We start from the raw sequence: 13242 nt of genomic DNA, 5'->3' as shown, positions 1-13242 counted from the left end.
GCCGCCATGTTTTTTTCCAGAAAACTACCAACCTATAATCGTACAGACTGAGCGGCCATTGTCGAAACAACAAGAAGTCGCTACTGGTAGATATGAATGCGGTAGAAGAAGTTTTGGTCAAAAATAAATTTGTTTGAATAAACTTGCGGACATTTCTTTGTTTGTATTATTACACTTCTTTATTGATGAATTCCGATGGGGATTGTTGTCGACATTCCAAAGAGCAGGCAAGGGTAGGTGTGAACGTGGTCTTTTTTGCGGGTAACGGTAGGTGTGAAAGGGGGTCATTTTGCACTTCGTAATTGGCAGATGTTATTGAGTAATATGTGCCACGACTTATTAAGACGCTAATTGACATTTGAGACACTAATTGACACTTGTGAACGTGAAGATATGCAATTGCATTTTGTGTGTATAAATATTGAACGGTCAACAACTGTATCCCTGTCTCCCATGCGACATTCAAATTTACCGGTAATGCCCATGCTTTCCCCGAGGAAAAATCACACGATGTACACTAATTCTTATTTTCTCACGTTTTCACGAAATGCACGTGGACTGTTAATCTTTTGCTAGAAAATTACAAAATTGTCAGAAAAGTATAGTGCTATGAAACCCATGCTCCTAATCATAATGACGCTTCCTATGGCGGCCAATTTCGGTCTGATTTGGTGGTTTTATTGTCTTTAAATGTTTTTTTCTCCATTTTTGCATTAAAAAAAAAAGCCTGCGCGCTATACACGGGAGCGCACTATACGTGGAAACCTACGGTAGTGTCCTTTTAGCACAAAAAAAACAACAACACAACTTCACATAATTCACTGTTTAAATAAGGTAATAATATCTTACATGCACCAAGAAAAGTTCATTTTCTTAATTTGGCCTCAAGAAAGACTGACAATAGCCCCAAGTTCCATTAGTTAAATATACTTCTTCACTTTTTCAAGTTGTCACATAAAAAAAGCACAAGACCTTTCATTCATACACCTGTTGAAGTAGATTAAGACACGATTCCGAAAGCCTCACTCTGTGAAAATGGGGCTTAATCCATATGCCTAAAGTGTCGGCCCAGATTATTCTTTGCAGTGGGCACAGGACAACACACTGACAAAACTTTCCCCCTCAACTGGATTCCCTACGAAGAGACTTCCTTTAAAAGTAATAGACCATACAAGTATTGTCCCTGCTTAGCCTGTATGAACTTCACAGGCTAATTTAGGACCAAACTTTAAACACGTGCATTAAGCTCCATTTTGCAAGACCAAGGCCCAATTAAAGTTATCATATCTAAACTGAAGACACGACAAAGACTCTTCCATACATTTCAAGATTTTGCGACACTGACAACCATCACCTAGTAAGACTTATATTATGACTTATTGAGATTGCCAGACATGATTGTTAAAACTATACAACCCTGTATATGAGCATCACTTAGCAAATGCATAGAGTTTCATCCCAGAGAAGCCTGTGCAGTCTTCCGTTCTGGTATATGTCGTTTAAAAGGGAAATCTCTCCTTTATGACAATAAACTTTAAGCTGAAAGTGTTGTCCCTGATTACACTGTGCAGACTGCACAGGCTAATCTGGGATGACACTTGACAAATATGCATTAAGCTCAGTTTTGTCCAGAACAAGACTCATATATGCACTCCATACCTTGTCCACTAGATTCCTGGTTTGTATCACAATTCTTCTGCAAATCCAGCCGTTCAAGCGACGATGCCCGTCGTATGAACCCAACGCTTGGCAAGGTCAGAGTATTGTCCTGCGAAACACGGGTCGGAGATTTCACTGAATTTGATTGGTCCAAATTGTCCCATGTTCCTTTCTCCATGGTAAAATTGGTTGATGGAAGAGTATTTGAGTAAGAATGCTGTATTTCATCGTACGAACCATTGATCCGATTTAAGGCCACTGATTCTTCAGGAATAGGGGGATTTTCCGGGTCCGTATTAACATCGGTGACCTTTGACTTGACGCGCAATTCCTTCCTGAGAGAGGGAAGTTTCAACTTGAAACTTCTGTGACGATCTGAAAAAAAACGCAATCAATAACCAATAACTTAAACTTGGGGATTTTTCCAAATTAAAACAACAGGTGCTTTAGACCACTCATGGTGAACTGTTTTTATCAGCTGTTGTGATGTTACAAGAACCATTGTAAAACTTGGTCATAATAGCATCAGACCTGATATTCTAAACCAAGTTACCCAGTTTCAAACTAGACCAAGATATCATTGGGACAAATATTCTGATTTATGAATATTAAGCAATAACTGTGGTCTCTTGAATGTGAACAAGCTTCTTTTTTTACCTAGTCACCAAGAGTTTTACACCCCACATTAACCAGCTTCAAATCAATTGAGATGTTATTGAGACAAATGTTCTGAAAATTTTTCAAAACAATTCGGCGAAAAATATGACAACTAGAGAGTTCACAAGGTTTATCTATTTGACCTAGTGACCTAGATTTTGACCCCACATGAACTTAGCAAAATGTTCTGATTTTCAAGATGATTGGGCATAGAAGGTCACTTCATGAGTGTTCAAAACGCTTTTAACTTGAGATGACTTAGTGACATAATTTGACCCCATTTGACCCATTTCTAACTCAGATATCATTAGGACAAATGTTATGAACAAGTTTCATGAAGACTTGGCAATAAATGTGGCATTGACAATACAAATGTAAGAATTGACTAAGTACAACACACAAAAGACAACATACAAAAGGTGATCACAAATGATCACCATGAGAAGTCTGAGCATAAAACAACCTTTTCAAGCATTTAGTCAGTTTAACAGTGTCAAAGAAACATCTACAGTTCAACATTGAATATGCCATAGCTTTTATATCATGATAGTCATCTTGCAGACAAAAAATGTTATCAGACATCTAATTAAGGCTTATTACTTCCTTGACAAGCTTCCAACTAGCTGACGCTATAACTAGAAATGTACATGTTCGGATACATACATCACTTTAGCATATTATTGGCTTCACCTGAAACTAACATTTGTTTCAGAAATAAATGTAGAACTAGCCTTTCAAAATCTGACTGTCATTATGGATCTTTGACCAAGATGCTTCAGTCTATATAACTTAAAGAAACTAAGATTTTACAGCATTAAAAAATGAAAAAGCGTTTTAATGATGCCAAATTTGTTTGCAGCCAAAAAGTATTTGTGCAAATTCATTTCAAACAAAACACCAGTGTTCAACTGTGACCTTTACCTTTTGGCAAGCTACATATTGTTGCATGCAACACATTGTCTTTGTTGCCATGTGGTGAAAAGACTTAAACCCCAACCCCCCCTTACAAGGTGAGTGCTCTATAGAGTGAGCTAACCGGGCTGCTTACAATGAAACCTTGGTATGACAATCACTTGTACCAATTTATTTTGAAATCCTATAATGCACAACAAAGTTATGGGCAGGACACAAACATTGTACTTTCACTCAACCCTTTGCCGCTCAGAAGCCAAGTGAAAATGGCTATGTGCAAACAGTATAAAACCAGATCAGCATGCGGGTAGCTGGCAATCTGTTCAGGTTTTATTCTGTTTGCTGCTCATCAGTATCGTAGGGTTGGAAATGAAGCCTTTAAAACTTGAATACAGTAAAAAAGGTTCTTAAAGGGGCTTTTTCACAGATTTTGGCATGTTTTGAAGTTTGTCATTAAATGCTTTATATTGATAAATGTAAACATTAAATTTTAAAAGCTCCAGTAAAAAAATCAAAAATAAAATTTAAAAAAGGAAAAAAAAGTAGCCCGCAGCAGGGCTCCAACCAGTGACCCCGGAATCCTGAAGTAAAAATGCATTAGCCAACTGAGCTATTCTGCCAAGCATTCATAAGGTGCGTATTTTATATGTTATATAAGCAATCTTTGTAGTTTCACAAATTTAAACGACAACAACAAAACCCTCCAAATTATTCAATCGTTTTGCGTTGCAACGCTTTATAATTTTTATGTTTTAAATTGTCAAAAGATGCATATAATGGCTATATTAGACCATGGCAAAAGTTCAGTAATACTGTTTCCTCACAAATATCATAACTAAACAGAAAATTTGCAAATCTGAAACAACTTTTTTCAATTTTGTCAATTTACCAAACCATGAAAAGATCCCTTTAATTAAATTTAACTTTCTATGGGACAACAAGTGCATAAAAATATGTATCTAAGTGGTAAAGGGTTAATACAGATTTTCAAGTGTCAATTGTGGCCTTGATCTTGACATGGCCAACAATTGCCTGTAAAAATGTGACACATCTTCTTATCATGATGATAATTTCTTCCCATTTATTTAAGTACCATGATGTATAACAAATTTATTGGCAGAATATGACCATGAGCTTTCACTATATTAGTATTTAATTAGGGATGGGACCAAATATTCGAATATTCGAATCCAAAATTCATATTTGAATATTCTATTCGTATGCAAAGATACTTCTTAAAAAGTTATACGTACATGTACAAAGTCACAGTTCCGGTTTAGTGCAGACGACTTTCCTATATAAGTCATTGTTTTGATAACAGCTGCCATCAATGAACGAGATGAAAATTAGCATACGGGAGGGAATAAGGAGAGGGACCAATCGCCAATTTACTTACAATTTATATTGAGGCATTAAACTATTTTCTGAGAATCAGTCAAAAATGAAAATTAATTTATGTGAAACATCAATGTGTATCGATAAGCATTCAATTTGTTTGATATACAAAATCTGTGTTTTGAAAGGTCTTTTTAGCTCAGGTGGTATAATACACATTATCTTTGGATTTGATTGGGCTGCAGTCAGCTTTTATTTCAGTGCGACACATCTATCAATAACAATTAGCGACCCATATCATAAAAACACCATGGTGTGAATGCCTGATAAAATCAATAATTTGCCGATAAATTGCTGATAAGGTGTCAAAAACTACACTGTTGCACTCGAGTAGTAGAAGTAGATGGTTATAAGGGACAATAAAGGGATTAGTGATAGTAAGTTTTACCAAGACAGACCTTGAATATCGATTTTTATCGTTAATTTATGGAACGTTCGTCGTGTCTTACGAATGTCGGGCAAAATTGGCTCATATCATGACGCCGGACCGAATACCCCAAAAGCGGGACTGTCCCACCGAGATCGGGACGTATGGCATGTTTGTTTTCAATGCTTTATCCATATATTTAATCAATGTTTATTTAATCAGAATTTAGTTACTCAAATATTAACCAATTAAATCGTCGTGATTCTTACTTCTATAAAAAATAGTGAAAACAAAAGCATAAATCTATGGGAAGTAATCCGTATCAATTAGAAGTATTGAAATAAATTTAAATTACGGTAATGTATTTTCCGGAAATATCTTATATCTTATGAAAATCAACAGTATTTTTTTTAAAGAAAGAAATAATTATCAATAATCTTTTTTTTTCTAAAATTATTACTCTATCAAGGGTTTCACAGCTGCACATATGATACGATCTATAGTGGTATTAGTGGAAATATGAACTAGCACGTTGCTCCGGACAGTCATAATTTAAAGTTCGAACATTTTAATATATGGTTTAAAAACCTAATATTCGAATATATTCGAATAATGACAAACGAATATTCAAATATCATTTTCAGTATTCGTTCCCATCCTTATATGCAAATACTCCACTGTGACCTTGACCTGGCATGAAGCAAAATGGCTATTACAATTTATGCATTCTGCACGCTATCTTGATTTAATGATAATTTGTGCTTATTTATTTTAAATCCCATAATTAATAAATAAGTACTGAGCAAAACATGAAATGTCCCAAACAAAGAGACAAACACACACATGTAGACAGGGGTATTGCTATAAGCTCTTCTGTAAGGGCATCAAAAAGCACACAACAGGTGAATAAAATGTCAGTGTTGCAATATAATGTCTGTAAGCTACAACACTTGCCAGCACAGAACATTCATGGAGTATCAAGATATCAATTTTAACTAGATAGTTAGGACTAAAATAAAGTACTATTTGTTTCCTCTCATCAAATTCCTTGTGGATAGGAAAGATAGGCTAATTCAAGTTCTATATTGGTTAAGCCCAAGTCTCACTATTGCCGATAGAGCCCCAGTCCATCCCGGTTTGCTAACACCAGTCGACCAGCGAGAACCGGGTAGATTCGTCAAAATTTTTAACGTGGCCACACTATTTCCCGGTGCTGCCCTGGTTGAAGCTGGTCAACAACCCTGCAGAGTCCCGGTCAACCCCGGACTAGATACAGTTTATCACTGTGAAGTCCCAGCAGAGCCCTGGTTGTCCCTGGTAATGCCCCGATGGAGCCCAGGTGAAAGCCGTCAGCGTCCCAGCAGAGCCTCAGGATACCGTAAATCCGCCCGCACTCACCGGGGCTATACCAGCATCAGACGCCGGCAGAGCTACGGTAACGCCCAGGTATAACCCTGGTCGTCGCCCGTAATGCCCCAGTGGAACCCCGGTGAATGCAGGTGGCGTCCCGGCAAAGCACCAATTTACCAATGTAACATAGCTATAAAGAGACTCTGCAGGCATTCACTGTGCTCCACCTGGCCACCACAAGCCACAACCGGGGCATTGCAGGGGTCTGCAGGGGTCTATATGGGCCCCGGTGGAGCTACGGTGCCGTAATGGTTGTTCCCTGTGCCGTTCAGGTTTTTCCTGGTGCTGCACCAGTCGTTGCTGGTCCTTCCTGGTTCATCCCAGAGGTAGTTAACATTTTAATACTTTCCTGGTAGAGCCCTGGTTGTCCCCGGTTGTCCTGGTTCGTCCCGGTCGGCCCCCGGTAGAGCCCAGGTTCATCCCGACAGATCCCGGATCACACACCGGGCTCCACCAGCATCATAGTTAGACTGGGCCTTTATACATATATAATTATATTCAAATAATATTTGCATGAAACTTATTCATGTTCTGTATTTTTCACAAATAAATCTAATCAAATAATTGGTTGAATGGTAAGATAGTCACATTGTTAATAGGGATGGCATCGAATACCAATATCGGTATTTGAATGTTCGCAAATTCATTCTATCGAATATTCGGATATTCGCATAAAACGGCTGGATTGATTTTACCTTGTTATGTATTAATTTCCATTGGTTTGTAAGTTATATCCATTTGCTAAATACGAGGCTGTTTATTAACGTTGCTATCAAATAATTGTATCGCTGTCGACTAATACTATGACCGATACTGTGATCGGGCACAAATAGAATGAAAAACATCGTGTCATAGAATTTTATTTTTTAATGATTCTACAGATTTGTAGCAGACCGCGCATATGTAAAACTAAGTTTACACACATTACACGTTGCGGTCTTCTTATCCACAGACCGTGTATAGTATTCCATACTGCAGAAGGGGCTGGTGGCATTTTCAGATTTGAATTATGATTCTTTGATGATTGTTTAATTTATATCATCTGTTACTTTTGAGTAATTCACATATTTAAATGTCTGTTCAAACTGTGATCACAAAAACTAAATTATTATTCGCAAGTAAACTGAAGCCCTTAATTGGCACCTAATTAACAAACAACAGTTCGGGCCCTTTCTTATAGTTAGTACAGTAGATTCCACTTAATTGAATATCGGATAATTGAATAATTCGGTTAACTGAATAGAAATTGAAAACACCAAACCATTTGCATCTCTTCCCGTTGTAAATATTCCACATATTCTGATAGAAAATATGGCGTAATTTGGTTAATTGAATAGCCAATTTTCGAGTGTACACTATTAAAAAAAAATATTTGTGTTTTATATACTTGTATATATTTGTTTTCAACTTAAATGTAATGAAAACGTGACATATTTATTTTATACTGTTTGTATTAATACGATGTACTTACGTATAAGTCTAAATAAAATGTCTGTTCTGTTCTATAATCCAGCATGGAATGTCATAAATCTCCAAGGATACGAATCGTATCGACGATTTTAACAGACGCGCTCAATTGACAGCCTTTGTTTTCATTTCACACCATGCATGTATGCAGCGTCTGTTAAGCGTCACGTGATTAACAGGTGTAGTATGCGAGCTTGTACAATGCAAACACTGGAGTATCCAGTGTGCAGTCAGGCATGAACTTTGAATGCAAACTGTCGAGTAACACATTTCAACAGTTTGTTGTCGCTCAGAAACAATTAAAGAGTGTGTTGCCGAAAACAAACTGTTGACGTGTCTTACTCGACAGTTTGCAAAAGGTGATGGAATGTGACACTATATTCTCAGTTCATGTATATAAACCTGCACGACTGTGTCACAGTAAATCATATCAAAACATGATGTCGAACAAGCGAAAACGCAACGATCAAGCGAAAATGCAACGATCTCAGCCTTGCTGACAAATATGAATTCATCAAACTGCTAGACCAGAAAATGCCGCAGTCACAAATAGCGCAGAAGATGGGATGCTCTCAAGGTCAAGTGTCTCGTATATCCTCCAACCGAGCCAACATAATGGAGGAATATGAGTCTAATGCTAACCCGGAACGAAAACGTCATCGGTCCGGGAAAGCGGCTGATGTGGAAGCAGCGCTCACAACCTGGTTCACAAATGCCAGGTCAAGAGACATCCCAGTGTCTGGGCCTGTTCTCGAAGAAAAAGCCTGTGACCTGGCAAAGACGCTGGACAAGCCCGAATTCAAGCCGTCTAGCGGGTGGTTATCTCGATGGAAAGAGCAAAATAACATCGTCTTCAAAAAACTACATGGCGAGAAAAAAGATGCGGATCTACCAGAAGCTGACCACTACATCAAGCACGTTCTTCCAGACATCCTGAAGAACTATGCGGAGGACGATATATATAACGCGGGCGAGACGGGCATATACTACAGGGCCTTACCAGACGGTACGCTAGTCAGCAAAGAAGAGGCGGTGGCCGGTAGCAAAAAAATGGACTGGATAACTGCTATGGTCGCCTGCAACATGACAGGTATGGACAAACGGCAGTTACTCGTCATCGGCAAAAGCCGACAACCACGCTGCCTCCGGGGTTGAAGAAGACATTGCCTGTCGTATACGAAAGCAACTCAAATGCGTGGATGACGGGGGGACATAATTTATTCACACAACGGCTGATGGCCTTCAACAAGGACATGAGGATCCAAAAGAGGAAGGTCATCCTCCTGGTGGATAACTGCTCAGCCCATCCCCATGATGCAGCCACAAAACTCAGCAATGTAACACTGAGTTTTCTGCCACCAAACACAACATCCCTCATACAGCCATGCAATCAGGGTATCATTAGAAACCTCAAGTCCCTATATCGCCGACAGGTGGTCAAGAAGATAATAGAAGACATTGACCAGAACAACATGTCAGCGGCGGAAATGGCTAAGAAGCTTACGCTGCTGGACGCCATGCACATGCTGACCAAGGCATGGAACTGTGTAACGGATGTCACAATCCGGAACTGCTTTGCTAAAGCAGGGTTCACAAAGAGGACCACGCCCGAGAAACCAATGGAGACCGCGTCCGAGAAACCGATGGAGATGGCCGAACCCCCGGAATCAATGAACGCCATCAGCTTCGCAGAATATGTTCAACAGGACGACGACCTGGAGTGCCATGGGATGCCAACAGATGACGACATATGCAGCGACATTCTACGAGAACAAGAGGAACAAAGGAACCATATAGAATTCAACAACGACAATGAAGACGCCGAAGAAGATGCCGACACGCCCATACGACTCCCCGGAACAGCCAGCGACGCGAGAAAAGCACTAGAAGAAGTAAGACGATTCCTCGAGGACACTGGATGTAGCGACTACAAAACCTTCTACGACCTTGAAGATTTGGTTGAGAAAGAAGCAGAAAAGAGCAGACGTCAAACGAAGATCACCGAGTTCATCAACTGGATTCCATAATTACTGTGTATATGCGTTGTATGTTTATGTTTATGTGCTGTATGTATAGATGCTGTATGCTTATGTTTATATGCTGTATGTTTATGTTTATATGCTGTATGTTTATGTTTATATGCTGTATGTTTATGTTTATATGCTGTATTGTTACTGTGTATATGCGTTGTATGTTTATGTTTATATGCTGTATGTATGTATGCTTATGTTTATATGCTGTATGTTTATGTTTATATGCTGTATTGTTATGTTTATATGCTGAATGATTATGCACGTATCCATTTATGAACAAGAACAACAAAATATATTTAAATCGTTTGTACGTGTTTTTCTCGTCAGTATACTCGTCAGTGCAAATGTACACAACGCAGTATGAAATGTAACCGGTGAGCGAATATTATGAGTGAATTATTTTCAATGCACTGTATAATGAATAACGAACGACTGTCTGCGCTTTTCTTTGCGTTTATTGAACAAAACAAGTTTATCTTGCAATATATTTAACAATATAGCCATGAAATAGGTTTAAAACACGAAAATAATACATACTTGAAAGAAGAAAAAGACATTATTTATTTATTAAATGGAAATGCGCGCGCTGTGACTTAGAAGCGTATGTACAAACATCATCGGTAATTCGGATGAACAGTAATTCGGATGAACAGTGACAACATTGGAAATAAACTGATTCCGTGTAATTGAATACTCCGGATAATTGAATATTTGGATGTGACAAATAGGCTATTCAATTAAGGGAAATCTACTGTATATTGCATTGCGCGATTTGAGTAATTCACACATTTTAATGGCTGTACATACTGTGATCACAAAACTTAATTATTATTCGCCAGTCAATTGAAACCGTTAATTGGCACCCCATTGGCAAACAACAGTCGGGGCCTTTCTTAGAGCGTGTATATTGCATTGCGCAATCAACACTGATACAGGCCGCGTTATCAGTTTGACACGAAGAACGTCACGTCAAACATGTTACTCCCAAGTGATTTCTGTTGCTTTTTAGTAAGCGGTTCGCAGTTCATTAAATATTGGTATACGTTATGAAAAAAATGCGAATATGCGAATATCATTTTTATTATTCGAATGCTGACCATTTAATCGAATATTCGACTAATTTTGCCATCCCTAATTGTTAATTGATTATAAATATATGATTTTGTTCTGGGAAAACCATGTTTAAGGGATGTGTGTTATATGCAGTCACAGATTAGCCTAATTACCGTAATTACTCTATGTTTTCGGACACTCTAAGTTTTCGGACACCCCTTTTTTTAGCAAAAATAATTATTTTTTGTGACTCTCAATTTTCGGACACACAAGTTTTCGTCCATTATTAATGTCCCTGATTAGCCTACCGTAATTACTCTATGTTTTCGGACACTTATAATAATTAAAAAATTTCCAAAATTTAGATACGAAAAATATTCACAAAACATTGAAATTAATAGAGGAAAATTTATTCCACAGTGGTTTATTTCGACAATGCACGTCTGATGATGGGATAAAAACTGGGCTTAAAGCACGTGTTAAGTGCTGTCTTACATGAGCCTGTGCACACTGCACAGGCTAATCTGGGAGGACACTTTACTCACATGAATGGGCCTCATTTCCCCAAAGTGCGGATTAAATGTTACTAGGGGACAATAACTGAATAGAAAACAGGCAGACAAGTGATACTGTAAAACACTGACTGAGACAACATGAACACATTTTTGCCTAGTGGACTCTCCCATCCTTCTAAATTGGATCAAATTATTTCCAAAATTAGGGAGGTCTAGTATATTAATTTCTATATTTAGGATATTTCTTACAGAAATTTCTTTAAGCAAACAGCGCAAACCCAGATGAGACGGCGCATCATGCCGCGTCTCATCTGGGTCTACGCTGTTTGCCAAGGCCTTTTTTCTAGACGCTAGGCATAAATGGGTTAAACAAAGTGACGGGCCATGCATTCAGAAGGTGGGTCACACAACATACTTTTCGGGGGCATCCCATGTCTGTCATCCTGAAGGCGCCTCAGATCGTAGCCTGTCGGGAAAGAATGACAACAACTTACACAAAGCTTTCAATCACAACAAGGTAGCCAAAGAGACAGCTGCATCCCAGGCCGCAGAAATTCTTTTGACCTTAAAAAGATTTTTAGACAGTGGTATAGTGGATATGGTGTCCGCCTTGCAATCACGGTCACAGGTTCAATCCCTAATGTGTGAGCGTTCTTTAGATCTCCCCCATAGACATTAAGTAATGGTTCTAGTCCCAGCAAACAGACTCGAGAGCATTTCAAATAAGCCTGAGTCTTTTTATGCAATCAAGCTAAAATATATACGTTTAAACTATGACAGTGTGATTGACTCATGATTTCTTGACATATTCTGTATCAAATTAACTTAACTTGAAAATACTTCAATGTGAATAGGAGATATAAAGCAGACACAAAAACAATGACACAAGTATTGAAATTCAATTGTTACATTGACCGTGAGCAACTATGACTGACTAATGCCTTTATATGTAGAACATTTTTAGGAAAGACTTTGGATATGGAGGGTAAAATGTTAGACATTCCTATGTAACCTTAACATTGAACCGACAAAACTAAGCATGTCATCTGCTCATTCATTAAAATCTTTCAATGTGTATGTAAGATATTGATCGGACTCAAAAAAAGAGGATCAAACATTTTACCTTGAAGTATGACTTTTACTTAGACCCAGTTGACTGACTGATTTACTGACTGACTTATAAACTGACTGACTGACTGACTGACTGACTGCCCAACTGACCGACAGATAGACAAGCAAAGGCCATTCCAATAATTGCTTACCCAATTTGCAGCAGCGGATTATTAATCACAAACTGAAGCAAATAGTTTTACTAAAACAGAAAGATACTTTCAACACACTTAAATTAAATGGATAAAAAAAACATTAAAACATCAATATGACATTACACATCAATATGACATCACACATCAATATGACATCACACATCAATGACATCACACATCAATATGACATCACACATCAATGACCTCACACATCAATATGAGATCACACATCAATATGAGATCACACATCAATATGACATCACACATCAATATGACATCACACATCAATATGACATCACACATCAATGTGACATCACACATCAATATGACATCACACATCAATATGATATCACACATCAATATGACATCACACATCAATATGACATCACACATCAATATGACATCACACATCAATATGACATCATACATCAATATGACATCACACATCAATATGACATCACACATCAATATGACATCACACATCAATATGACATCATACATCAATATGA

The 13242-nt window shown here is 38.0% G+C and overlaps 1 protein-coding gene across 1 annotated transcript in view; it reads right to left on the bottom strand.

The window, feature by feature from the left end:
- Positions 1 to 11928, bottom strand: part of LOC127855424 (potassium voltage-gated channel subfamily H member 2-like) — a 132198-nt gene extending 120270 nt beyond the window's left edge. Inside the window, exons 1-2 of the mRNA XM_052390968.1 lie at positions 11884 to 11928; positions 1660 to 2034 (exon numbers count right to left, since the gene is read on the bottom strand). Coding sequence (XP_052246928.1) covers positions 1660 to 2034; positions 11884 to 11896 — 388 coding nt within the window. The 5' untranslated portion in view covers positions 11897 to 11928. The remainder of the gene's footprint in view (positions 1 to 1659; positions 2035 to 11883) is intronic.
- Between the last annotated feature and the right edge of the window lie 1314 nt (positions 11929 to 13242).

The sequence above is a fragment of the Dreissena polymorpha genome, chromosome 13 (assembly GCF_020536995.1).
Source record: "Dreissena polymorpha isolate Duluth1 chromosome 13, UMN_Dpol_1.0, whole genome shotgun sequence".
NCBI classification, from domain to species: Eukaryota; Metazoa; Mollusca; class Bivalvia; order Myida; family Dreissenidae; genus Dreissena; species Dreissena polymorpha.
Note: the sequence above shows the minus strand (reverse complement) of the source record. Positions and strands in the feature narration are given on the sequence as shown.